This window comes from Ranitomeya variabilis, chromosome 1 (genome assembly GCF_051348905.1).
Source record: "Ranitomeya variabilis isolate aRanVar5 chromosome 1, aRanVar5.hap1, whole genome shotgun sequence".
NCBI classification, from domain to species: domain Eukaryota; kingdom Metazoa; phylum Chordata; class Amphibia; order Anura; family Dendrobatidae; genus Ranitomeya; species Ranitomeya variabilis.
Genome location: NC_135232.1, coordinates 377,296,286 through 377,324,192, shown reverse-complemented (window position 1 = coordinate 377,324,192; position 27,907 = coordinate 377,296,286). Strand labels below are relative to the sequence as shown.

Sequence of the window (27,907 nt, the reverse complement as noted above, 5' to 3'; positions counted from 1 at the left end):
TAGCATGTCACAGAAAGGACACTGTAGCATGTCACAGAAAGGACACTGTAGTGTCACAGAAAGGAAACTGTAGTGTGTCACAGAAAGGAAACTGTAGCATGTCACAGAAAGGACACTGTAGTGTCACAGAAAGGAAACTGTAGCATGTCACAGAAAGGACACTGTAGCTTGTCACAGAAAGGACACTGTACTGTGTCACAGAACGGACATTATAGCGCGTCACAGAAACGACACTATAGCGCTTCACAATAAGGACACTGTAGTGTGTCACAAAACGGACACTGTAACGCTTCACAGAAAGGACACTGTAGCGCGTCACAGAAAGGACACTGTACTGCTTCACAGAAAGGACACTGTAGCGTGTCACAGAAAGGACACTAGCTTGTCATGATTCTGTTGAGTTTCTGCTACTGATATATTCCGTTGGAGGGCTGTATGTGAAGTGTTGTTCTGACGATATTATGAAGTCAGAAGCCACTACATAATGTTTTCTTGAGCTCTGGCAGATATGTTGACCAAGGTTATGTCTGTCTGTCTGCCGTGCGTGTGGTGCAGCAAGCAATATTCATGTGCTTGGAGATTAATGCTTGCGCTTGACTCACATCAATATCTTTTTATTCTTATCTTCAGAAATACTTCTTGATTGTTTGGTTTAGATGTTTTTTCCCAGCGAGCAATCATTTCACATCTCTAGTTCACATTTGATTTTCTTTCCTTTTTATCCCAATGACAGAATTTCCTTGAAATGTTTTCAGTCTATTGACAGCTAGAGGACAAAGACATCTCACAGCATAAACCTCTTCACACCAGCCTTATTTATAGAGTGTAAAAGTCACATTTGTCTTTCTTGATAGTGTTAGATGTAATTGTCAGAGTCATTTATGTAGATGCTCGAATTTTCCTAGACACAGTTTAAACACTTTATTTCTTGTAATTCCCACTTGTGGAGACCAAGGCAGACAGCAGGTGTACAGGGAAGAACGATTATATTTTTCTGCAGTTATGTTAACCCCTTCATGGGGCATGTTCTGTTTTTTTCATTTTTGTTTTTCCTCCCCTTCCAAAAGCCAAACATTTACCCCAGGACTGCAGCGAAGCAGTGCAGGCGCGCATGTGCGAGATCTGAGAGGCAGAGAAGGAGGTGATATGATACAAGGGCGGGCCAGACGGGTGAAAGAGGCGTGTTTTTCTGGGCACAGCGCCGCGCTCTCTCTTTTTTCCATACCCCGGGCATCCCGGACGCCTGCAGTTTTCTTCACTTACACCTTCCCGGTGAGGCGCCCCCTCACCTCATCATCAGGACCGCTTCCCCCACAATATGTGGCGACCACAGATTGCTTTGCACCCACCCTATAAGATGACACCCAGCGTATAAGACAACCCCCGATTTTTGAAAAGATTTTATATTTTAACTGACAAAGTTGGGGGTCATCTTATACACCCATTCCGGCATATGCCGGAAAATACAGTAGATACTATGTTTTGATCATCTCTTAATTGCAATGTTGTGGCAGTTAAAAACGTAAATCTGGCATTTCTATTTTTTTTCTCATTTTTTTTCTCATATACCGATCAGACAAATATACGTTATATTTTGATAAATAGGACTTTTATGAATGCAGAGATATCAAATATGTGGGGGCGGGTTTCATTTGTTTTATTTGTATTGGGGGCGATTTGAACTTTCGTTTTTTTTTCCATATTTTTAAAAACATGTAGGTTTTCACTGTATTTAATAGTCTCCTTAGAGGACTTGAAGCTTCTTTCGTCTGATCGCTTGTGCTATACATATCAATACATCAGTACTTCTATGTATAATGAAAATCATAATCTCCTATGAATGCCAACCACAGGCTGGCTTTCACAGGAGAATAGTCATGACACGCATGAAGCGTGCTAATGGGCATGTGGCATGATGCACCCCCTTCTGGCGCATTTTAAATTCCTCTGTCAGAGATTGGCAGTTGCATTTAACAGGTTAGCAGCCGTGGGTGGAGCTCTGCTCTACTCGTGGTAGTTAAAGGCACATGATGGTGAATTAAATCAACCACCATCTGCCAGGAAAGATGCGGGCTCGTCGTGTGAGCTTGCATCAAACATGTGAATTTTAATGTACGCCATATGCCATGAAATGGTTAAAAACTGAGAAGTATTCAGCATACATGACATAATAACCTTTGGAAGCAAACACAAAAATATCCACTTAATGACAGCAAGCAGAGATCTTGAATATAGTAATAGAAAATGACAAGGGTATTAGAAAGCTACTGTACATCACTTTTGATTATACAGTGATTAAAGTGGTTGTCTGGTTCATATAAGCAACCTCTCCAATCAGTACGCTGATCAGAAAGGGGCACCTCTTTAATTTGTAGGACACCTGGCACTAAGGCCCAGAATCATTAAAGCAGTTATGCCAGAATTTTGCCTTAAATTACTTTGAAAAGTTGCAACATTTTTGTGCAATACTGAGTAAAGAACAGGAGGAGTTGACTGGATATGTATTTTTGGAAAAAGATTCAGTATATGCTGAATTCTATTAACTGAAATTTCTGTTTATTCTGGGCTTAGGAGTCCAGTGGGTTGTCTTATTCAATAATTGACAGTCTTCTCTATGTGAATGTGCATACACAGATAGCTGTCAATCATCAGTAGCACTGCTCACTATAGTCTTAAGCGCCAAATCAGAAAGGATTTAAATGAGTAAGTTACTATTTCTACTATTTTCTAGTATTCTAATATTTTCCCACAGAAAATACGTATAAATCTGCTCAGATTATTTTGCGGTTAAAGGATTTGTCCAGGCTTGGGACAAAAGTCTGCAGTCACTTTATGTGATGATGTGTGGGTTGCACGCAGTCATGATTCCGCTTTATTCCCAGCAACTGGACCGTTAATGGCTACATGTAGGTGATTTGCATACTTGTGCCAGCTTCTCTCTATAGAAAAGAATTGAAATAAGCCAGCACGTGTCCCCAAGTATGCAAATCGCTCACATACATTCACATGAACACCCTTTCGCCGGAAATACTGGGGAGTAGTGACAGCATACGCTGTTACGATCTGGCAGTCTCCAGTCACATAGAGCAACTTCAGACTTCTGTCCCAACACAAAAACCTAAAGTGATGAACTGGAATATAAGTTGGTGTCCATGCAGTGTGTAGGCGCATGTTCACACTGGCCACTAAACAGACAAATCCCAAGATAAAAGCAAAATAAGCAAATGCCCTTCAGTAAATAAACAGCAATAGTGCATGAAAATAATATAGATTACTTAGTTGACAAATTTTTGATTAAAAAAAGTAAAAGCCATCCAACCATGTCAAGGTGACCCTATTTTGAACGGTCCTAACCTCTAGTATTAAAACCTTACCATATGTCAAGTGATGTAATGTGAATAAGGGTCGAGAAGGACTGAGACTCGGCTAATGGACATCCAGTCGTAGGGAACTTTATGAATATAATTTCCAGCTCAGAGAAAAGGGAAGTCACACCCTTATTTGCACAGAGCACAAAAAGCAGACGTCTGTCCCAAGCCTGGACAACCTCTTTATGTATGGGACATGTAAATTTTCAACATGACAAATTCCTTTAAAAAACTGCTGCCCGCTCTGGCCATAAGATTAGGATTTAGAAGGACCCGTCTGTATCAGTCTGTCATTGTTAGTTTGCTTACTGTAAGCGATATCTGTAATTTGGATGTAACCCCTTCTCATGTACAGCACCATGGAATCAATGGTGCTATATAAATAAATAATAATAATAATGTTGCAGTGTGAGTAATAGTACAGGTAAGCTCCTACATCCCTCTTAGCAGTTCAGATTGCATGTGGGCCTCAAAGGCTAAATTCCCATTATTTGTTAGCGACATTTGCAGATGATTTAAATAATAAAGGAATATGTTACATAAAAATATTTGCTTGTTTACCTATGGCTATCAATCATGATGCATGTCAAGAATATCCATGATTTTCCAATTATATATTATTTTCTTGTTTTTAGCAATTTTCTTGATGATAGCAATTTTCATGTTGACTATCGCTTACCTTCCAGGTAGACTCAAATTGGGATGACACTTTAAAGAGGACCTTTCAACAATTAGAACATGTTATACTGGTCACATCATGGAATATTTGCTGCATGGCTGAATAACATGTCGTTTTTATTTTTTCATTTCCATTGCGGAGATATACGATGTAAAGTTTTGGTTATAATTTATTATAAGTCCAACTGGACTCTACCAGAAATTCTTTTCTTGGGGGCGTGTACTTTGTCTCTTGCTTCATATTGACCAATCATAAGAAGGAGGCATCTTGCAGGAGGAAAAAAGAACACACCCCAGAAGGTCAGAAGAACATGCTTCCTCCTGCGAGATGTAATGACCGACAGCCTCAGCCCTTATCTCTTCAGCTACTGTGTAGTATAGAAGAGAGTTGAGTCTGGTTACAGACATTTCTAGGTTCTATCTCAAAGAAACCAGTGTTCGGGGAGGGAGAAAATAACAGAGCTGAATAGGATTACAAATATTTCCGGATCTCAATCTCAAGACAATATCAGTGAGGGGGAAGAGGAAGAGCTGTGAGACAGAGCTCCCATTGCAGGCTGTTTGTAATGACACTCAGCTCTACTGTATTCTCCTTCTACACCACAATGACTGCCTTGAGTGGAGATCTGGTAATATCATCACACTCAACTGTAATATATGCTACATATTAGCTGCAGAGATCAAGTCTGGGAAGAGGGCATGTTCTTTTTTCCTACACGACACCTCTTGCTTATGATAGGACAGCTTCATACTGGGGACAAAGTACACACCTCCAGAGAAGAACCAGCATAAAATCATAAATTATAGTATAAATGTCTCCACTCTCCACAATGGAGATTAAAAATTAAAAACATAAAAGCTACATTTTATTCGGCAATGCAGCCACTATTCCATGATATGGGCAGTTTAACATGCTAGTAAAAGGTCCTCTTTAAATGCATTTTGTATAAAAATTGTTTCCTGCCACCTGATTCCTTCTCTCTGATTTTATTGAATATGACATTCTTTGCTATATTTATCATAATTTCTTGATGTTAAATTCTAATTTTCTACTGTTGTTTTTCTATTTTTCTCTCTTTTATCAATGGATGTCAATCACTCACTATCCACGGACCCTATATTCCTACCTGTTGAAACCGTGTTGAATGAAATTTTAACTCTGATGGACCAAATTGCCATGTTTTCCTGCTGCTGAATGGTTTCTCCCATCCAATCTTCCTGTTCTTACCAATCAAACCTTCCTCCATATCCGTCTTGAAAATCTTGACATTTCTGCTCCTTCCTACTGTCAACCTCGGGAAAGCAACGGAAGAAGCGTGGGCTGAGGGTGGCTTCTGTATGCTAGTTAAAAAGAACAATCTGTGCATAAGGAAAGTACTTCAGCAACTCTGCTGCAGAACATGTACACTCAAGGTGTGATTGAACTGCTGCAGAAGCTTCCACTTATTAGACTTCTAGATTTTTCATATTAATAATAAAAAAGCCACCTCTTTCTCTCACTCTCTATTGCCCTCATCCCCCTTTTGGTGGGGGGGAATGGTGAACTGTTTTGTTGGAACTTCAAAGAAACAAACAAACTACAACAGACCTACCTTGTATCACCGGGTGTTTACTTTCAAGCACCTGGATCCACAGTCAGTATTGTGTGACCAAAGTATTGATGCCAAAATAAAGAGTCAGCTAATGATGTGATGTCAGCTTCAAGGTATTGCTTTTTCTTGTTTATTGTTGGGCCTCCCCAAGGCAGGATGGGCTACAACGCGTTTTAACTCATTTACTATTGAGATGACCTGCCATTTAATGAAGGGATACAGTGATTTATGTCTTGTTTTTCTGTGAAATATAAAAATATTTATCCACATTTTTATTTCATTTGTTCATTTGTTTTCTGTTGATAAATTCGCTTGGATATCGCTTTTTGAAGAACAAATCTGATGACACTATGACACCAGGGCATATTTACTATAAGTGGTGTTTATGTGTTGTACACTTGTAGAGATCTGCAAGAAACAATTCTCAGGGTTTATCTAGATGTAAAACATTCATGTATTCAGCCAATGGATCAAAAGAAATAACAATGAAAATAAGAACTCAAGGCTTGATCGTGAAGGACACTTAGGGAACCTTCAACGTAAATTAAATGAAGCTCCGGTGTCAAGGGCAGCACTTGTATAGGTTCTCGGATTTTCATACCTGATCGTGTTTCAGACAGAGATATATAAAAACCAGATTAGACCTCATGTGCTTGAAATACCAAGCACTTGTCATACTGTGTACAATTTATAAAGGTCAGAATTGCTTCAAATACCTAACATTGATGATAATTCTATTAATATTATGAATTAGCTTGTTTGAAACCATAAACACTATTGTAAATTATTATGAAAGGAAAAGGGCTAAGAGCCTTGTATATTATTTTTAGCAATATTTATTTCAGAGAATATATATATATCCGCATTCAAATTACTGTTGTAATAAAAAAAATCAGATCATTTAGTTATTGTAAACGTTCTGACTGTAAAATATATATATTGTTTTTTTTATTTTATTTTTTAAAAATTTGCTTATTGCTTACACAAGACAAAGGTGGTACAACATATTTCAAGATTTATATGTATGTCTTCTCGTGAACTCACTACTTTTATGTTAGTTTTACTGATTTGATACATAAATAAATACATTTCAGAAGGGATGCAATTATATAATTTAACGCAAATGTCAGATGTGTTTGTATCCAGTCACTCAATTTATGCTGTCCGTAGAATTATATAGTTGTTGGTAGGCTTAGGCAATGGTCACTCAATGTTTTGGAATATAGTCAGATCTGGAGATTTTACCTGTTCTTTCCTTGCGTTTCCTCCATGAAAATAACATGCCAGCTTGGCTTACCTGCACAGGATGGCAAAGGAGAAAGCTGTCAGCCGAGTGACTGTTGAGTTAACAGCTATGTTAAGTCTGTGGTCAGATTAAAGGGAAACTGTCACCCCCAAAATCAAAGGTGAGCTAAGCCCACCAGCATCAGGGGCTTATCTACAGCATTCTGTAATGCTGTAGATAAGCCCCCGATGTATCCTGAAAGATGAGAAAAAGAGGTTATATTATACTCACCCAGGGGCGGTCCCGGTCCGGTCCGATGGGCGTCGCAGTCTGGGGCCTCCCATCTTCTTACGATGACGTCCTCTTCTTGTCTTCACGCTGCGGCTCCGGCTCCGGCGTACTTTGTCTGCCCTGTTGAGGGCACAGCAAAGTACTGCAGTACGCAGGTGCCGGGAAAGGTCAGAGAGGCCCAGCGCCTGCACACTGCAGTACTTTACACTGCCCTCAACAGTGCAGACAAAGTATGCCTCTGCCAGAGCCATAGCATGAAGACAAGAAGAGGACGTCATCTGATGAAGATAGGAGGCGCCGGACTGCGATGCCCATCGGACCGGACCGCAGCGGGACCGCCCCTGGGTGAGTATAATCTAACCTCTTTTTCTCATCTTTCAGGATACATCAGGAGCTTATCTACAGCATTACAGAATGCTGTAGATAAGCCCCTGATGCTGGTGGCCTTAGCTCACCTTCGATTTTGGGGGTGACAGGTTCCCTTTAATGCTTATGTTCATCTTTGAGCACACTATACAGTGAACAAAAATAATTAATTTATATGAAAAAGTAAGCAACATTGTGAAAAAAATTGCTTTCACCAAAACTTCTGCAAACTACTGAGCTGTAATCTCCCAGGATTCTTATCTGGTCACTCCCTCCCAGGTTAATATTAATTTTATAGTATGCCCTGTCGTAATCTGATGTACCCATTATATGAAATGTGTCTTGTAACAGACTCGTCAGCTATTTCCAGTGACATATAGCAGAATTGTAAATGGCTCTCCGAGCTAATAGTACAAGAAAAGTGAAGGTATGCATTAACTTTTTAAGTTATAACTAGAGTTGAGCGACTTTTACTTTTTTCGGATCGAGTCAGGTTTCGCGAAACTTTGTGAGAATTTGAATCTCACTTTTTTTTTTTGGGAGACTGAACCAAAACTCAGGCCCAGTGTATAAAACAACACAATGTTAGTGGCAGAAAGTGGCTGGAAGATGTATGAAAAAATACAAGGACTGTAGTACAATTTTAATCTCCCTACAATGATCTCAGGACAAGTATGGCAGCAATAAAAAGGACTGCTGCACACAAAAGTGTGGACAAATAAACAAGATAACTGTGCTACAGAGCTGATGCACAAAAATATACCCTCCACTGTCCCTGCAAAAAAAGGTGGTGTTGGACAGTGGAAATCGCTACAGCACAAGCAGTTTGGGGGTTAATCTTCCCTCCCTAACTATATCCCTTCTTCTGATGAAGCTGCAGCAACCTCTCCCTATGCTAATGGTGCGCCCCCCATGTAAGGGCAATGGGGTACTCGGTACCGGGTCCTTCAGTATTCTGCGGGGATGTCACGGTGGCCCGACCCGGTCCGTGGCCCTTTGAGGGGAGTCCAATAAAAGGAATAGTTCTTATGGGGGAAAGGTCTTTAAAGGGATAGTGTTCGTGACGCCACCTGTCGTATTCGGTCAGGGTGACCAACGCTGCTGTGAGGGGCCCGCTGGGGTGATGTTATGGCAGCTAGATGGTGTACTTTCCCACAGGTGAAGTGTTTCCCCAGGGCTTCCCAGAGTGTAGATAGTGGATGGTGAGAGGCGCAGTGAATAACAAGGACACAAGGTTGCAGTCTCTTTACCTTTACTGAAGGCTTCAGTGTCCACAGTCCAGGGTACAGACCACAGGGTAGGCAGAGTCCGGCCGGTCTGAAGGCAAATCCAGAGTCCCCTTATCCAGGTGGAAATCAGTAGCCTTCCTCTAGCGCCTGTGTGTTGTAGTACCTCCCTGCTGAGCTTCTCGGTAAGGTCCTCACAACTGATGTTGGTGTTCTAGATGTTATTTCTCTTTCTCTCTGTCCCCCAGATGGTATGGATAGGACAAACCCGTATGACTGGTGGCCTGAGGCTTTTTACAGGGACCCTATGACGCCCCAGCCCCCCACAAGTTGCCATCGTGCCTCCTGGGAATATGGTCGGGCAGCTAACGTGGAATCAACTGCCCTACCGGTCTCTGAAGCAAGGCTTGGAGACGATTGCTCCCTCGGTGTTCCGGCTACCGGATTCTGTGCCTCACAAGGAGGCAGCCTTTTGCAGGGCAGAACTCCTTCTGGATTCCTCTCCTTCTGCTATGACTTCGTTTCTCACCCTCTACAATACAATTCTCTTTCGTGTCCTTCCTTAGGATGCTGCTGCACGTGGGGCAGGCGCAGCTCCATGGCCTTCTATCTAGGCCTCTGACAGGATCCCACCCCTGTCATGGACCTCTCTGTCCGCAGCTCTGATGTTCCTCCTTTCCCCCTGTCTGCCTGACAGGAACTGCCTGGGAGAAGCCCAGTCAGCATCTGACTTTCTATCCAGCCCACCAGTTTTTCCTAATGGTGAGGAGTGCCCTAGTAGATAGGAGCAAGGCTCCCCCTGGTGGACTGGAGTGTGAAGTGTGGTGTATGGTTTGTAATACCTGGTAGGAAGATCTCCTTGATTGCCCCCAGACGTAACATCACTCCCCCTGGTGGAAGAACGACATTACTGCAACAACCAGGACTCTGGGGCGCTGCACTAAGATCGGCAAAAGTAAGATGGCGGTCGGCGTGCACGCCCCTTTATAGCCCCTGTGACGCCGCAGAAAGCAAGCCAATCACTGTCATGCCCTTCTCTAAAATGGTGGGGACCGAGACCTATGTCATCACGCTGCCCACACTCCTTCATTGGCTGAAAAATGGCGCTGAAAGCGTCATATGAAACGCGACCTTTGCGCGCAGATCGGCGACCTCAAGGCCGATCCCACACTGGGATCGGGTCGGGTTTCATGAAACCCGATTTTGCCGAAAGTCGGTGATTTTTGAATTTGTCCGATCCGTTTCGCTCAACCCTAGTTATAACTATTTATGTTTTAATCCTGGTTAAGGAGATCCATTTATACTTTCATTTTCAGAGGATTCACAATTGTTTTGTGTAGGAAAGTTAATTGCCTGGTCATAGAATCATAGAATGGTAGAGTTGGAAGGGACCTCCTGCTCAATGCAGGATTCACTAAACCATCTCTGACAGATGTCTGTCCAGCCTCTGTTTGAAGACTTCCATGGAAGGAGAACTCACCACCTCTTGAGGCAGCCTGCTCCACTCATTGATCACTCATTGTTTAGTCTGGTCTAAGATTGGTTCCTTTTTGAGGGACTGCACCTGAATGTTCCTGTTGGTGAAGCCATCATAGCGGTTTCTCCAGTCCTTTTGCATTTGCTGTGATGGTCCTACCCAGAATCTAACTACTGTACATATTGGGCAACTTAGGTCTGTGTGTTTTGTAAACACATCCATTTTATCAGCAAAGCGACACTAGTTACTAGTAAATTTATGTACAGTCATTACTCCAGAACAGCCCAGTAGAAAATGTGGTAAAAAAATGCCTGGGTGCTGGATGTTATAGAAAAAAAAAAGAGTAAAAACAATTTTCTTTTTTTTATATGTTTCATCTTTGTTGATTGCTTCTTTCACTGTACATACAATAGTATTTATTATTATTGTTATTATTATGTCTGTGGTTAAATTGTTGCCCTTGAACTTTAGAAAAATCTTTTTCTTAATGATATGGGATATGTTCGAGACTGAAATGTGAAACATTTGCAGATCCTGAACTTGCTTACTGATGCATTATACTGATTATTTGGGTGATTACAAAGATATGAGTTGTCAAGATGAATATTTCCACACAGTGCATTGCGCACTATCTTTTGTTAGACACATTCAATGTCTTAAAGGGAATCTGTCAGCAGGATTTCACCCCCTAAACTGTTTATATGCCCATGTAGCTCTTTAAAAGACAAATCCAGCAATACCTTTACATTATCAGTCAATTCCTCCATTACTGAGAAATTAGCATTTGAAATGATAAGCAAATGGGGCTGACAAACTTTTTGTAGATCTGAAGCCTCTGTCACTCCAGCTCTATTCCTCACACAGCACCACCTCCTCATGCTTAACTGACAGCCTTTATAATGAGTGACTTTAGGCAAAGGAGCAGTCAAGTCAAGCAGGAGGAGGCAGTGCTGGGAGGGAATAGAGCTGGAGTGACAGAGGCTTCAAATCTATAGGTAGTCCTTCCGCTTCATTTGCATATCAATTAAAACACGTTTTTCTCAGTAATGGAGGTACAGACTGGCCATGTAAACATATTGCTGGACTTGTCTTTGAAAGAGCTACGTGCATATATAAATAGTTTGGGGTGTGAATTCCTGCTAACAAGTTTCCTTCAGGACATAATGCTAGTATATTTCTATAGCATATGATTGTAACCCAAAAATACTTGGTACTCTAAATAATGTGAATACAAGGCTGTGCCTTACTTTATGATGGTTTGGATGAAGGCGTTATAATATTTGGTCCTACATTGTGCAAAAGATATCAGCAAACATAAAAATAGGTCATTTTTTTAGACGGAATCTAAGGACATATTTCAAAGAGATGAGGTCATGTAGCAAAAATCTTAAATGTCTCCCATTGTGGTGCCCAGTTTTGTGCCCTGGGACAGAAGGGTCTGTTGTTGCCCCCCCATTCATTCACTCGCATGACTCCGATATTTTTTTCACCCATTTGTGTATAGCACCTAAAGAAGGGAGTCATGCTTAAAGGGAACTTGTCACCAGAAATTACACTGTTAACCTGCAAATATGGGGTGAAACTGCAGGTTAACACCATTATCATGCTGTCCAGCGGCTGACTGTCAGTCAGAGTCGGGGGCCCGGTTAGAGATCAATGACTGAACCAGCGCCGGCACTGCCCCCATGACTGAATACCGAGAATGGCCAGGAGAATAAAGAGCATTTTCTCCCCCCTTATCTGCAGGTTAACAGTGTTATTTCTGGTGACAGGTTCCCTTTAAGGGATGTGATGTAGCAGGTCGGAGGTGCCTCTCATAAAGGACCCCATAGCATTTGTGTGGCTGTCTATATGGCACACATGCCCTTTGCGGACAAATACGTCTCATTGAAGACCTGTATTAGTTTTTTTTCTAACATTTTTTACTTTTTAACTATATTTGTGTAATATATTTTTTCCACATTTTGTTTATGATTAGACTTGGATATCCGTTATTTTATCTGTGCATTAATCTTTCTGTTTCCATATAGTACTCAACTAGATTTTATACAATGGGGATAGACTAATGTAATAGTTCAGCAACAGATGTCGCTTTAATAGACATCCATAAGAGCTATGATAGAGTTACGTAGTGTAAAAAGTATGTTGCACATTCTGCTTTCTGGCAACTTTCCCCTTTGGTATTTGATAAATAACTGTTAAGCTGAAAGTGGCATAAATAATGTATTAGATGTGAGGGAAGAACATGTGGCACACATCTGCTACAAAATACGTTTTTTTTCCATGGTGTTATCTACAATACTATGTAACCTTCTGTGCTGTACAGTGTGAACAATGTGTTCGAAACCTACTGCTATATTACAGAAGGAATAGTCAGGTCAAAAAATGATAAACGTTTTGCGTTGTTGGTGTCACATTTGGGCCGTGATCATAGCCAGTGCCATTGCTATAGTGGATGCAGTGATACAATTTGCCATTTTGACCCTACTCAACGAGGACTCAAGAAAATGAATTATACAAACAAATATTGGATTTTAATATGATATATAATTCCTATTCAATACATTGTAATAACATGCAATAAGAAAGGAAAAGCTGTAACCAGTTAGAGCATAGATATATACGTTTAACATTGAGGACCATGAGCTTCAAGTTATGCCTCAACCCATAGCAGTCAGACAGTTTATAAGAGGTCCACAATTTACAACTTACATGGAATAGTTAAACATGTGCCCAGGAAATTAAGGAATTTCATCACTATAGTCAATGGATAACATGAAAAGAGGTATACATAAATGTGACTAAGGAAAGAATTGTGGCTGATTTTGGTTATTTCATTTAATAAAACATAAGCTTTAAGCCTCTGGTGTGGCCCCTGGACAGAGGTACGCTCTGGATTCTGCGTCTATCCTGCAAGGATTTTCTGTGTATGAAACCTCACATTCTGAAGAGTTTCATAGCCTTAGATGATGCTTTATATAACGTGTTCATCAGTAGAACAGTTAATGTAGCAGAGAAGAAACCTCACATAAGCCATCTTTGCACCTCTCAGGTCTCTAAATCGTATCTGGCAGATGAATATTTTGTCCTATCAACAATATATTAGACCACTAATTACAGGCATGCGGGTAAAGACCCATTAATACATATTAAATCCATACCTTGTTTGTAGTACCAATTCTGGAAATTATAGAGAAATCTGGCCTTGAAGCTTAAGGTCAAGTACAAGGGTTGGACACTTAACTTCCAGATCTCCGGCCTCTCTCCCTATTTCCTTGCCCATTGATGGCCTTCGGTCACTGTTCTTCCAATGATCTGTCTCCCCTGCCCGAGATTCGGTGCAAGGTGCCATCATTGCCCGGGCTCATCTCATCACAGGGAGACGCGCACAGTAAGATTGATAGTCCATCTGTCATAATGTCATCAGGAGCTTACTGCACAATCACTGTCCCCTCTGATGAGACAACCCTGGACAATCATGGGGCCTGCAGAGAGTCTACGGCAAAATACAAGAGCTATTGAGCTGGCTCCACAAATAAATGGAGGGGCAGGGAAGGCAGGTCACTTATAGAAGAGTGACAAGTCTATTAAAGACCGAGAGCTGCCAACAGGTGAAGAAATAGATAAGGCAGGCAGGAGAGCTGGAAGTGCAGTGTTGCCCCCTATATTTGCAATTAAAACTTCAAGGCTGGATTTCTCTACAATTTCCAAACAAAATGATACAAGTAAGATCAGGATTTTACAAGCAATAAAGGGCCTTACACATGTCTTTAACTAGAGGTTAAATATCCTGATAACAGGTTCCCTTCAAGACGCTACAGTATGATCATTTGCAGGAATGGGTTAAATAGTTATTTGGGACCAAAACATTTGGGACAGGACATACATGTTTGATTCTGGTCAGGGACCCCTATTAGAACAATGAAGAGTCCACAGGATGCTTGCAGGCATAATAGCTCATATACCGTAATTCACTTCAATGGAACTGCGTATAATCATACTTAGTAACGTTTGAGACATTATGGGAAAATTCTGAAGTGGGACATATAAAGTGCTGTTTTGCTATGTTTTTTGGTCATTGAATTCCAAAAAACGCATATAACACTTTACATCACAGCCTAACATTAACATAGACTCCTTAAATTAATAAATACCAGATAAGACTCATTAAACAAATACAAATGCAGACACCAGACCTCATAATTAAATAGAAATCTATGGCCAGACTCTCTCTGAGGCCGGCGTCACACTACTGTAGAATACAGGCAAGTGCTATGCGAGGAAACATCGCATAGCACTCGGCCCAGTGTTAATCTATGGGGCAGCTCACATCACCATTTATTTTCTCAGGCGTATTCAGCGTGTGTGTAAAATCACAATATGCTGCGATTATATGCGTATATCGTCCGAGACTCGTCAATACAAGCCTATGGGTGCGAGAAAAAAAATCGCACAGCACTCGAACAATGCGAGTGCTGTCTGATTTTTACGCACCAGTGTCCTTTGCAAAGCCGCCAATTAATGGGCCGCACACAGTAAAATCACAATGACAGTTTAGAATAGATAGAATAGATATATAAACATAGAATGCATAGATACAGTTGTGGCCAAAAGTATTGACACCCCTGCAATTCTGTCAGATAATACTCAGTTTCTTCCTGAAAATGATTGCAAACACAAATTCTTTGGTATTATTACCTTCATTTAATTTGTCTTAAATGAAAAAACACAAAAAGAATTGTCCTAAAGCCAAATTGGATATAATTCCACACCAAACATAAGAAGGGGGTGGACAAAAGTATTGGCACTGTTCGAAAAATCATGTGATGCTTCTCTAATTTGTGTAATTAACAGCACCTGTAACTTACCTGTGGCACCTAACAGGTGTTGGCAATAACTAAATCACACTTGCCGCCAGTTGACATGAATTAAAGTTGACTCAACCTCTGTCCTGTGTCCTTGTGTGTACCACATTGAGCATGGAGAAATAAAGAAGACCAAAGAACTGTCTGAGGACTTGAGAAACCAAATTGTGAGGAAGCATGAGCAATCTCAAGGCTACAAGTCCATCTCCAAAGACCTGAATGTTTCTGTGTCTACCGTGCGCAGTGTCATCAAGAAGTTTAAAGCCCATGGCACTGTGGCTAACCTCCCTAGATGTGGACGGAAAAGAAAAATTGACAAGAGATTTCAACACAAGATTGTGTGGATGTTGGATAAAGAACCTCGACTAACATCCAAACAAGTTCAAGCTGCCCTGCAGTCCGAGGGTACAACAGTGTCAACCCTTACTATCCGTCGGCGTCTGAATGAAAAGGGACTCTATGGTAGGAGACCCAGGAAGACCCCACTTCTTACCCCGAGACATAAAAAAGCCAGGCTGGAGTTTGCCAAAACTTACCTGAAAAAGCCTAAAACGTTTTGGAAGAATGTTCACTGGTCAGATGAGACAAAAGGACAGCTTTTTGGGCAAAGGCATCAACATAGAGTTTACAGGAGAAACAAAGAGGCATTCAAAGAAAAGAACACGGTCCCTACAGTCAAACATGGCGGAGGTTCCCTGATGTTTTGGGGTTGCTTTGCTGCCTCTGGCACTGGACTGCTTGACCGTGTGCATGGCATTATGAAGTCTGAAGACTATCAACAAATTTTGCAGCATAATGTAGGGCCCAGTGTGAGAAAGCTGGGTCTCCCTCAGAGGTCATGGGTCTTCTAGCAGGACAATGACCCAAAACACACTTCAAAAAGCACTAGAAAATGGTTTGAGAGAAAGCACTGGAGACTTCTAAGGTGGCCAGCAATGAGTCCAGACCTGAATCCCATAGAACACCTGTGGAGAGATATAAAAATGGCAGTTTGGAGAAGGCACCCTTCAAATATCAGGGACCTGGAGCAGTTTGCCAAAGAAGAATGGTCTAAAATTCCAGCAGAGCATTGTAAGAAGCTCATTGATGGTTACCGGAAGTGGTTGGTTGCAGTTATTTTGGCTAAAGGTTGTGCAACCAAGTATTAGGCTGAGGGTGCCAATACTTTTGTCTGGCCCATTTTTGGAGTTTTGTGTGAAATGATCAATGTTTTGCTTTTTGCTTCATTCTCTTTTGTGTTTTTTCATTTAAGACAAATTAAATGAAGATAATAATACCAAAGAATTTGTGATTGCAATCATTTTCAGGAAGAAACTGAGTATTATCTGACAGAATTACAGGGGTGTCAATACTTTTGGCCACAACTGTATATAGATGTCAGTGACACACATATATGTGTATTTGTATTGCATAGATAGATACAAGAAAAGCCGGCAATTTATCTGCCGTGTACAGTAAAATCACTGCAGGATAGAAGAGATGGATTACATACAGTAAATACAAATAGAATAGGTAGATATATAGATGTTAATGACAAATACAATTAGTGCAGTGTGTGCAGCTTACTGTACATGTATTTAATTAAAATTATTTTTTGGGAAAAAATGGTGTGGGCTCCCTCACAATTTTTGTAACCGGCAGAGCGAAAGTCGACGGCTGGGGTCCGATGTTTATAGCCTGGGAAGGGGGTAATACCCATGGAGCTTCCCAGGCTATTAATATCAGCTCACAGCTGTATAATTAGCCTTTACTAGCTATTAAAATGGGGGCCCCCCGCAAAAAAATGATGTGGGGTCCCATATAATTAATAACCAGCAAAGGCTATGCTGTGGGCTGATATTAATAGACTAGGACGGGGCCATGGATACTGCCCCCTCCAAGCTAAAAACATCAGCTCTCAGCCACCCCAGAAAAGGCGCATCTCTAAGATGCGCCAATTCTGGCACTTAACCTCGCTCTCCCCCACTTGCCCTGTAGCGGTTGATGTCACCTTTGTATTGTCAGGTGACATCAAGCCTCGAGGTTAGTAGTGGAGAGGTGTCAATAAGATGCCCCCATTACTAACCCCATACTCACATTGTAAGAAAACACAGACACCCAGAAAAAGTCCTTTAATTGAAAGAAAGACACAAACTGCTTTAACCCCTTTCTGGCATTGGACGTACTATTCCGTCCAAGTGAACTGGGACTTGATTCCCTTGGACGGATAGTACGTCACGTGGCATCAGCCGCGCTCATGGGGGGAGCGCCACTGATCGCGGCTGGGTGTCTGCTGTGACACCCGGTACTATTTGCCAGGAGCAGTCATGGACTGCTCCTGGCACTTTAACCCCCGGAACACATGCTTCCCTGAGACCCTCCGAAGAATGCGATGTGATCACATTGTTCCGAGGGCCCCCGGATCCAAGATGGCCATGGAGTCCTTCCGGGTCCTGCAGAGAGGTGGCTTGTCAGTGCCTGCTGAGAGCCTTCTACACTACCTATCAGATCGCTGATCTAACACAGTGCTGTGCAATTAAAAAACATTAAAAGTACACATATTTAGTATCACCATGTCCGTAACAACCCGACCTATAAAACTGTCCCAAGAGTTAACCCCTTTAGTGAACACAGTAAAAAAAATAAATAAAAAACGAGGCAAAAAACAATGCTTTATCATCATACTGCCGAACAAAAAGTGGAATAACACTCGATCAAAAAGACAGATATAAATAAACATGGTACCGCTGAAAACGTCATCTTGTCCCGCAAAAAATGAGCTGCAATACAGCATCATCAGTGAAAAAATAAAAAAGTTATAGTTCTCAGAATAAAGCGATGCAAAAACAATTATTTTTTATATAAAATAGTTTTTATTGTATAAAAGTGCCAAAACATAAAAAAAATTATATAAATGAGGTATCGCTGTAATCTGACCAGAAGAATAACCTGAAAATGGTACCAATAAAAACATCAACTTGTCCCACAAAAAACAAGACCTCGCATGACTCTGTGGGCCAAAATATGGAAAAAATATAGCTCTCAAAATGTGGTGATGGAAAAACTATTTTTTGCAATAAAAAGCGTCTTTTTGGCCAGGTTCATACTGCGTTAAAGCAGCCCGTTCAACGCATAGCGTTGATGGGCTGCGTTAATGCTATAGCATACACGCCATCACGTTATGCTATACCGCTAGCACAGATGATTCATCTGTGCTAGCGGTGACGGAGCCTCAGACGCTGCAGCCGGCGTCCGAAGCTCCGTCACTAAATGACGGCACATCGCTAGCGCATGCCAATTATGGCATGCGTTGGCAATGCGCCCGATAATAGGGGTTAATGGCAGCGTTAACGGACTGCGTTACACCTCGTTATGCCGCGGTGTAACACAGTCCATCTAACGGACTTCCATAACGCAGTGTGACCCCAGCCTTAGCGTGTGACAGCTGCCAAACATAAAACCCAATATAAAAACCCACTATAAATAGTAAATAAAGCCCCTCTTTATCACCCCCTTAGTTAGGGAAAAATAATAAAATTAAAAAAAAATGTATTTATTTCCATTTTCCCATTAAGGTCAGAGTTAGGGCTAAAGTTAGGGTTATGGATGGGGGTAAAGTTAGGGTTAGGGTTGGAGCTAAAGTTAGGGTTAGGGTTGGGGCTAGAGTTCGGGTTAGGGTTTGGATTACGTTTACGGTTGGGATTAGAGTTAAGGTTGGGATTAGGGTTAGGGGTGTGTCAAGGTTAGGGGTGTGGTTAGGGTTATGGTTAGGGTTGGGATTAGGGTTAGGGGTGTGGTTAGGGTTGGGATTAGGGTTAGGGGTGTGTTTGGGTTAGGGGTGTGGTTATGATTAGGGCTGGGATTACGGTTAGTGGTGTGTTGAGGTTAGGGTTGGAGTTAGAATTGGAGGGTTTCCTCTGTTTAGGCCGATCAGGGGCTCTTCAAACGTGACATGGCATCCGATCTCAATTCCAGACAGTTCTGCGCTGAAAAAGTAAAACGGTGCTCCTTCCCTTCCGAGCTCTGCCGTGTGCCCAAACAGTGGTTTACCCCCACATATGGGGTATCAGCGTACTCAGGACACATTTGTGGTCTAATTTCTCATTTTACCTTTGGGAAAATAAAAATTGGGGGGCTAGAAAACTTTTTTCTGAAAAATTAATGTTTTTAGGTACATCAGGGGCTCTACAAATGCAACGTCACGCCCGCAGACCATTCCATCAAAGTCTGCTTTCCGAAACAGTGCTCCATCCCTTCCGAGCTCTGCCATGCGCCCAAACAGTGGTTCTTCCCCACATATGGGGTACCAGAGTACTCAGGACAAATTGCAAAACAACTTTTCAGGTCTAATTACTCCAGTTACCCTTGGGAAAATAAAAAATGGGGGTGAAAAGATCATTTTTGTGCAAATAATGATTTGTTATCTTTACGGCTCTACATTATAAACTTCTGTGAAGCACTTAGGGGTTCAAAGTGCTCACTACACATCTAGATAAGTTCCTTAGGGGGTCTACTTTCCAAAATGGTGTCATTTGTGGGGGGTTTCCACTATTTAGGCACATCAGGGGCTCTCCAAACGCGACATGACGTCCGATATCAATTCCAGACAATTTTGCATTGAAAAGTCAAACTGCGCTCCTTCCCTTCCAAGCTCTGCCATGCGCCCAAACAGTGGTTTACCCCCACATATGGGGTATCGGCGTACTCAGGACAAATTCGTTCAACAACTTTTGGGATCCAATTTCTCCTGTTACCCTTGGGAAAATAAAACAAATTGGATCTGACGAAAAATTTTTGTGAAAAAAAGTTAAATGTTCATTTTTTTTAAACATTCCAAAAATTCCTGTGAAGAATGGTACAGGAAGAAGTCGGTATCGTTCAATAAAAACATGATTTTCATGCAGGACAATGCTCCATCACTTGTCTCCAACTACTCCACAGTGTGGCTGGCCAGTAAAGTTCTCAAAGAAGAAAAAATAATGACATGGTCCCCTTGTTCACCTGATCTGAACCCCATAGAGAACTTGTGGTCCCTCATAAAATGTGAGATCTACAGGGAGGGAGAACAGTACACCTCTCGGAACAGTGTCTGGGAGGCTGTGGTGGCTGCTGCACGCAATGTTGATCGTAAACAGATCAAGCAACTGACAGAATCTATGGATGAAAGGCTGTTAGTGTCATCATAAAGAAAGGTGGCTATATTGGTCACTAATTTTTTGCGATTTTGATTTTGCATGTTAGATATGTTTATTTCTAAATTTTGTGCAGTTATATTGGTTTACCTGGTGAAAATAAACAAGTGAGATGGGGATATATTTGGTTTTTATTAAGTTGCAAAATATTAAGCTTTGATATTTACGAGTGTTTTGGGTTGATTGAGAACATAGTTGTTGATCAATAATAAAAATAATCCTCTAAAATACAACTTGCCTAATGATTCTGCACGCAGTGTATATATATATATATATATATATATATATATATATATATATACATACACACATATATGAGGCCGGGGTCACACTAGCGAGTTTTACGGATGTAAGAGCGCAGAAAATACGTCCGTAAAATACGCATAACACACGGCCCAATGATTCCCTATGTCCCAGCTCTTATCAGCTGTATTTTACTGATCCGTATTATACGGTCTTCTACGGCCGTACAAAATCGCAGCATGCTGCGTTTGTCAGCGTATTGCGCAAATAATACGCCAATGAAAGTCTATGGGGGCGTGAAAAATACGGATTCCACACGGACCAGCAGTGTGACCTGCGAGAAATACGCAGCGGTGTTATTGAAAAGCCGGTAATTCAATTGCCGGCTTTTCATTTCTCCTGCCTAAACCCGACAGGATATGAGACATGGTTTTCATACAGTAAACCATCTCATATCCCCCTTTTTTTTGCATATTCCACACTACTAATGTTAGTACTGTGTATGTGCAAAATTTGGGCGCTGTAGCTGGTAAAATAAAGGGTTAAATGGCGGAAAAAATTGGCGTCGGCTCCCGCGCAATTTTCTCCGCCAGAGTGGTAAAGCCAGTGACTGAGGGCAGATATTAATAGCCAGGAGAGGGTCCATGGTTATTGGCCCCCCCCCTGGCTACAAACATCTGCCCCCCAGCCACCCCAGAAAAGGCACATCTGGAAGATGCGCCTATTCTGGCACTTGGCCACTCTCTTCCCACTCCCGTGTAGCGGTGGGATATGGGGTAATGAAGGGTTAATGCCACCTTGCTATTGTAAGGTGACATTAAGCCAGATTAATAATGGAGAGGCGTCAATTATGACACCTATCCATTATTAATCCAATTGTCTGAAAGGGTTAAAAAACACACACACACGTTATTAAAAAGTATTTTAATGAAATAAACAAACAGGTTGTTTTAGTATTTTCTTGCTCTCTCAATCCATCCGGAAGACCCTCGCTTGGCAAAATAATAAACCAACAATATACATACCCTCTGATGAACTGTCAGGTCCCACGAGGTAATCCATCTGAAGGGGTTAATTATTTTACAGGCAGGAGCTGCGCTAAAGCACTCGCTCGTGTCTGTAATCCCCGGGGAATGAATGAAAGCTGAGTGATCTTCACTTACATTGAGTTGCGGTGAGGCGCCCTCTGGTGGATGAACTCATATGAACTCGAGCGTGGGAACTTTTCCAAGGCTCCAGTTCATTCCACGCCAATTTTTTCCGCCATTTAACCCTTTATTTTAGCAGCTACAGCGCCCAAATTTTGCACATACACACTACTAACATTAGTAGTGTGGAATATGCAAGAAAAAGGGGGATATGAGATGGTTTACTGTATGTAAACCATGTCTCATATCCTGTCGGGTTTGTGAAGGAGAAATGAAAAGCCGGCAATTGAATTACCGGCTTTTAACATATATCGCGCTGAATGAAATATAAATACAGACTATATATATATATGTGTCTCAATGACATATATATATATATATATATATATATATATATATATATATATATACATACTGTATATATGTATTAATGAACATTTGAGCACATAAATCCATTAGATGTCGGTTTTGCAAGCCTGCGAGAAAATATCGCAGTACGGATGCCATACGGATTACATACGGAGGATGCCATGCGCAAAATACGCTGACACACCCTGCCTACGGATGACATACGGATCACTATTTTGGGAACATTTCTCCGTATTACGGCCAGGACGAAGAGGATGCAGCCGGTCTTTTGGCCCTGCACAGCTTCTGAGGGAGTGGCCTGACGGCATAAGCCCTTCTGACACCTGCTGCCTGCCCCAGCTGTTTAGTAATGAATCTCCACCAGCACGCACTGTCACCGCTACTGCACTGTGTACTGGTGTCTTGTTGAACTGATACGTCACCACAAAAGAGTGCTTAACACAGAGTGATGAACACAGCTTTTCTTCTGAAGTGGTGTTCAGCAGTCTTCCTGTGGTGTGGCCAGCGTGGGTGCTCAGGACATAAGCAACATCAAGCTGAGCTCAGAGTTTCCAGGACCAATGGCACTCTCTTATGGTGACTTAGGCAGTATCAGCGTTAGTGACAGCGCTGATGAGCACATCAGGTTAACAAGACACCAGCACGCAGTGCAGCAACAGTGATAGAAAAACATTTAGAATTGAGAGTCCTCAGTGGTTGATACCTTTTAACCCCTTCACCCCCGGAGCTTTTTTCGTTTTCGTTTTTCACTCCCCTCCTTCCCAGAACCATAACTTTTTTATTTTTCCATCAATATGGCCATGTGAGGGCTTATTTTTTGCGGGACGAGATGTGCTTTTGAACAATACCATTGGTTTTACCATGCCGTGTAACAGAAAACGGGAAAAAAATTCCAAGTGTGATGAAATTGCAAAAAAAGTGCAATCTCACACTTGTTTTTTGTTTGGCTTTTTTGCTAGGTTCACCAAATGCTAAAACTGACCTGCCATTATGATTCTCCAGGTCATTACGAGTTCATAGACACCTAACATGTCTAGGTTATTTTTTATCTAAGTAGTGGAAAAAAATTCCAAAGTTTGCACAAAAAAAAAAAAAAATTGTGCGATTTTCCGATACCCGTAGCGTCTCCAATTTTCGTGATCTGGAGTCAGGTGAGGGCTTATTTTTTGCGTGCCAAGCTGGCGTTTTTAATTATACCATTTTGGTGCAGATACGTTCTTTTGATCGCCCGTTATTGCATTTTAATGCAATGTCACGGCGACCAAAAAAACGTAATTTTGGCGTTTTGATTTTTTTTCTCGCTACGCCATTTAGCGGTCAGGTTAATCCTTTGTTTTTATTGATATATTGGGTGATTCTGAACACGGCGATACCAAATATGTGTATGTTTGATTTTTTTTTTATTGTTTTATTTTGATTGGGGCGAAAGGGGGGTGGATTTGAACTTTTATATATTTTTTATTTTTTTTATATTTTTGAACACTTTTTTTTTTTAACTTTGGCATGCTTCAATAGCCTCCATAGGAGGCTAGAAGCATGCACAACTCGATCGGCTCTGCTACATCGAGGTGAAATACAGATCACCTCTATGTAGTAGAAATGGTCGTGTACTATGAACGCCGACCACAGGGTGGCGCTCAAAGCATTCGGCCATCAACAACCACAGAGGTCTCAAGGAGACCTCTGGTTGTTATGGCAATGCACTGCTGACCCCCAATCATGTGACGGGGGTCAGCAGCGCGAGCACGTCCGGCCGCGCGGCCGGGAGCGCTAGTTAAATGCCGCTGTCAGCGCTTGACGGCGGCATTTAACTAGTTAATGGGCGCGGGCGGATCGCGATTCCGCTCGCGCTCATTGCGCGCACATGTCAGCTGTACAAAACAGCTGACATGTCGCGGCTTTAAGGTGGGCTCAGCGCCGGAGCCCACCTTAAAGCAGGGGATCTGACAGCTGACGTACTATTCCGTCAGCTGGCAGAAAGGGGTTAATGGGTAACTGAAAAGATGGTAACAAATTGCAAGCTTTCGAGACTACTCAGGTCTCTTCATCAGGCATAGACTAAAGGAAATTCTGGAGAATCACATATTTATGGACAACATAAGTAGTCTCGAAAGCTTGCAATTTATTACCATCTTCTCAGTTAGCCATTAAAAGGTATCAACCACTGAGGACTCTCAATTCTAAATATTTTTCTATGTTATGTAAAGATATCATAAGGACTAATAGACCACAAAAATAAAGCAAGCCAGCTGTGAGAAGCAAACCAGGTACTGATGGGAACATAAGAAGAAAAGAGAAGAACCAACCGACCAAAAAGTTCAAAGTAGAAAATAAATACTTTATTAAATAATACTAACAATATTAAAAACAACAATAGGAGCCAAAAAACAATGTGTGTAAAAAAAATTTGTAAGGCAGGACATCCATTACAATACTGAATATATAGAAAAATTGCCTTTCATGATATATGTGAATTACGTGACAGTGAAACAAATTAATAAAAAAAACAATAATAATAATAATGAAAAAGTTGTGAAAATGTGATATCAAAGTGTGTTTCACATAAATAGTGCAAAGGAAAAAACAATCTTTTTTTATGCACCACAAAAGAACATGTGTTACTAATTGTGACAAAACCTCAACAAAACCATCTTGCTGAGCAAAAGTGAAGAGTGTATTAATATAATGAAGGAGGCAAATCTGTATAATGAGAGGATCGGGACGCAATAACAATAAGAATAATGTATTAAATAATAATAGAACATAGATCAAAGAAGTGCTTACAGGAGTAGTGCAGTCCCTTTCACACCAGGATGACGTACCAACCCAACGCACGTTTCGGCTTGTTGCCTTCATCAGGGAAACACATAGGATGGGAACATATAGGAAAGGGTCTTACCATAGATTATATAGAGAGACAGACCATAAGAGTAAACATGTAGTGCTTGGTTTTGCAGAACCCCACTGTGGAATGGTGCCAGTGGGGAGCAGAGAAGGTGGAATATTTGAAGTTTAACTCAAATCACTTCCATTTAAGACAAGGGGCTGAAGCATGTGCAGATGTGAATTGAATAGCTGGCATATATTGAATAGCATTCTATTTCTATGGTGCTGGGTGGTGCAAGGGTTTGTAGGACCTTTGCTGCCGTGCTGGAGGTGGTGCATTCCTGGATAGCTGTGCAGAAGTGTCAGTGTGGACAAGAAGTGGTGAGAATCAGAGCATGTGCGAGCACTTATCACAGGCTTTTAAAGGGCCAGTGCCACTATTTTTTTCTTCCCTCTCTTTCTGGGCCCACCAGAAATTTCACCAGTACCCCGTCATGCCAGTCCGACCCTGATGACAAGGTACAGTTGGAATGATATTTATTTAACCCATATTGTAAATTAGGTAAATTAGCATAATGCATTGAATGTTCCTGGAGGTACACTTGGAAGCACAGGTCATGAGTTCAAAGTTAAATAATAAAGGCAACATTACTTAGATGTGGCAGAATGAAGAAGCCATCACCAGCTTCCACTATGTTCCTGAGGAGGACGTCAAAAGCCATCGAGTGGCTGCAGAGTATTCATGTTTCAATTTCATTAGTAAGATGCATGCTAAATGCTTGATCTCCAAGGTGTACACCTCTACTAACCCAAGACCACAAGAAAGGTTGGTACCAATTTGCTCAATAGCATATAAATAACCCACAGAAGTTTTGTGATTCTGTTCTGTGGAGTGAGACAAAACTGTAACTTTTGGGGCCTCTGGATCAGGGGTATGTCTTGAGGAGTTGAGGAGGAATAATGAAGCAAATGCTGAAAAGAATACCCTACCTACTGTAAAGCATGGCAGTGGCTCACTAATGCTATGGGGCTGATTTTTTCCACTGGCACAAGAAACCAAAAGTATATACAGCAAGATGGATTCAATTAAATATCAGAAATTCCTCGGAGAATTACATATTAGAGGAAGCTGAAGATTGGCTGTCATGGAAACTTATTATATGGTAGTAATCAAAAATACACATTTAAGTCCACCAAGGCTTGGTTTCAGAAGAAGTTCTAGAAGATTCTGAAGTGCCATTGCCCATTAAGAATTGTCTAAGATTCCTCAGGAGCACTGCAAAAAGCTGGTGTTTGGCTATGCATCACATTTACAATAAGTCACATCAGACAAAGTGTATTCTGCTAAGTACTACAGCTATTTGTCATAGAGGCATAAAATAATATTGACTCTGTAGTAATCATTAACAGTGACATTTTGTGATGAGTTTGGAGAAACCACTAGTTACATTAGTTGTATTTGTTGGAGTATGCAATAACTGCAGCCTTATGTTGTGGAGGGACTAGCCAACTGTATTGTCTCTCTCTCGTTTGTTTTGAAAATGGTGGTTGAATAATCCTGATTGCAACTGTACATCATCAGCAAACATATTTGCCTAAAAAAAGATTATATGGATATATGAATGCAAGAGGGGAAGGGGGGAGGACGAGAGAAGGGCGAGAGGAAAAGAGAGAGGAAGAGAAGAGAAAGAGGGGAAGAGAGGGGAGATAGAAAGAGAGGAGAAAGGGAAGAGAGAGGAAAGAGGAGAGGAAGAGAGGAGAAAGAGGGAAGGGAGAGGAGAAAGGAAGAGAGGGAAGAGAGGAACAGAAGAAAGGGAAGAGAGAGGAACGAGGAAGAGAAGAGAAAGGGGAGAGAGGAAGAGAAGAGAAAGAGGGAGGAGAGAGGAAGAGAGGGGAGAGAGACTGATTTGATATTATACAGTAAATTAAGGAAACTGGGTTGTGGGTAGATATTATGTAACGGAGTATACAGCATTGCTTTGCTGTGTACACCGTACAGAGCACTATAAGCCTCTGTTTCGAGCAGGTAACCTGCTATCAGTGCATGCATTAACAGGTTTTGATTTATCACCGATCAGTATGAACTAGTGTCACCTTTATTCTATTTTAGTTAGCACCACAAGCATATACTGTTCTTCTAGTAAATGTCTGCCCTTGTCTGCAGCAGCACATTACAATCTATGATCACAATTGTAGGAATGCTATTAACTTTCAAGGTAATGTTCATACTACATGGTAGTGATATAAGTTTATCATATATGCCCAGTAATGATCCTGTATATGCATGCACATGGATACTTTTGTAAGAGATTTTCCCTTCCTATACACAAAATGTTTACCACAAATGTGGTTTGAATAGAGCCTTGTGGTGTTGGAAAAGAAATTAATACTTAAAGTGTAACTGTCTTTTAAATTTTTATTTCATAAAACAATAATACACATGAAAACAAGCAACTTTGTAATATATCTTATCAGAGATATCTGCTTTTTTCTCCCCCGTGACAGATCTTTCATTCACAAAATTCTGAGGTAAAATCTGTATTCAGTGCCAGACTCTTTCCCATTACTGAGATCAGATATGGCGGCTGCTACTGATAAGATTCTATTTTGATAGGAGGGAGGAGCTAGAGACAGAGCTCCTCCCTCCTCTCCTTTCTATCTACATAGAATCTTATCAGTAGTGAGCACTGTACATAGGCAGAAAGCTGCCAATCAGTGGTGTGGGCGGTGTTTTTCAGAGGTGAGTATTCAGAGAACTGCTAGATCTGCAGCAGAGAAAAGAGAGAGATTTTATCAAAATGACAGCAAGCAGCCCAGTAAGTGACACATCCCTGGAATCAGCATCTCTGCCTCTACATCATGCTGCTCTTATATAGGGAAGCAAAAACTTTGTGACAGATTCCCTTTAATCCAATGGCAATGATCTTCTATTTTGAAGATTAACTGTGCATATACATCAGAAGATAAATGAATACACTCCGTAGGCATCCACATAGTATAATATACCCAATAGTCCTCCACATAGTATAATGCACCTCATAATCCTTCATATTGTATAATGC

General features: G+C 41.3%; 1 protein-coding gene across 3 annotated transcripts in view; it reads left to right on the top strand.

The window, feature by feature from the left end:
- Positions 1-27,907, top strand: part of PCSK5 (proprotein convertase subtilisin/kexin type 5) — a 738,778-nt gene that overhangs the window by 508,328 nt on the left and 202,543 nt on the right. Inside the window, exon 21 of one of the 3 annotated variants that reach the window (XM_077249027.1) lies at positions 5,350-5,907. The exons of 1 other annotated variant lie outside the window; for it this stretch is intronic. In XM_077249027.1, the coding sequence (XP_077105142.1) occupies positions 5,350-5,465 (116 nt within the window). In that variant the 3' untranslated portion in view covers positions 5,466-5,907. Of the gene's footprint in view, positions 1-5,349; positions 5,908-27,907 lie in introns of those variants that run through there. One more of the 3 variants, XM_077249028.1, reaches the window with a different exon arrangement.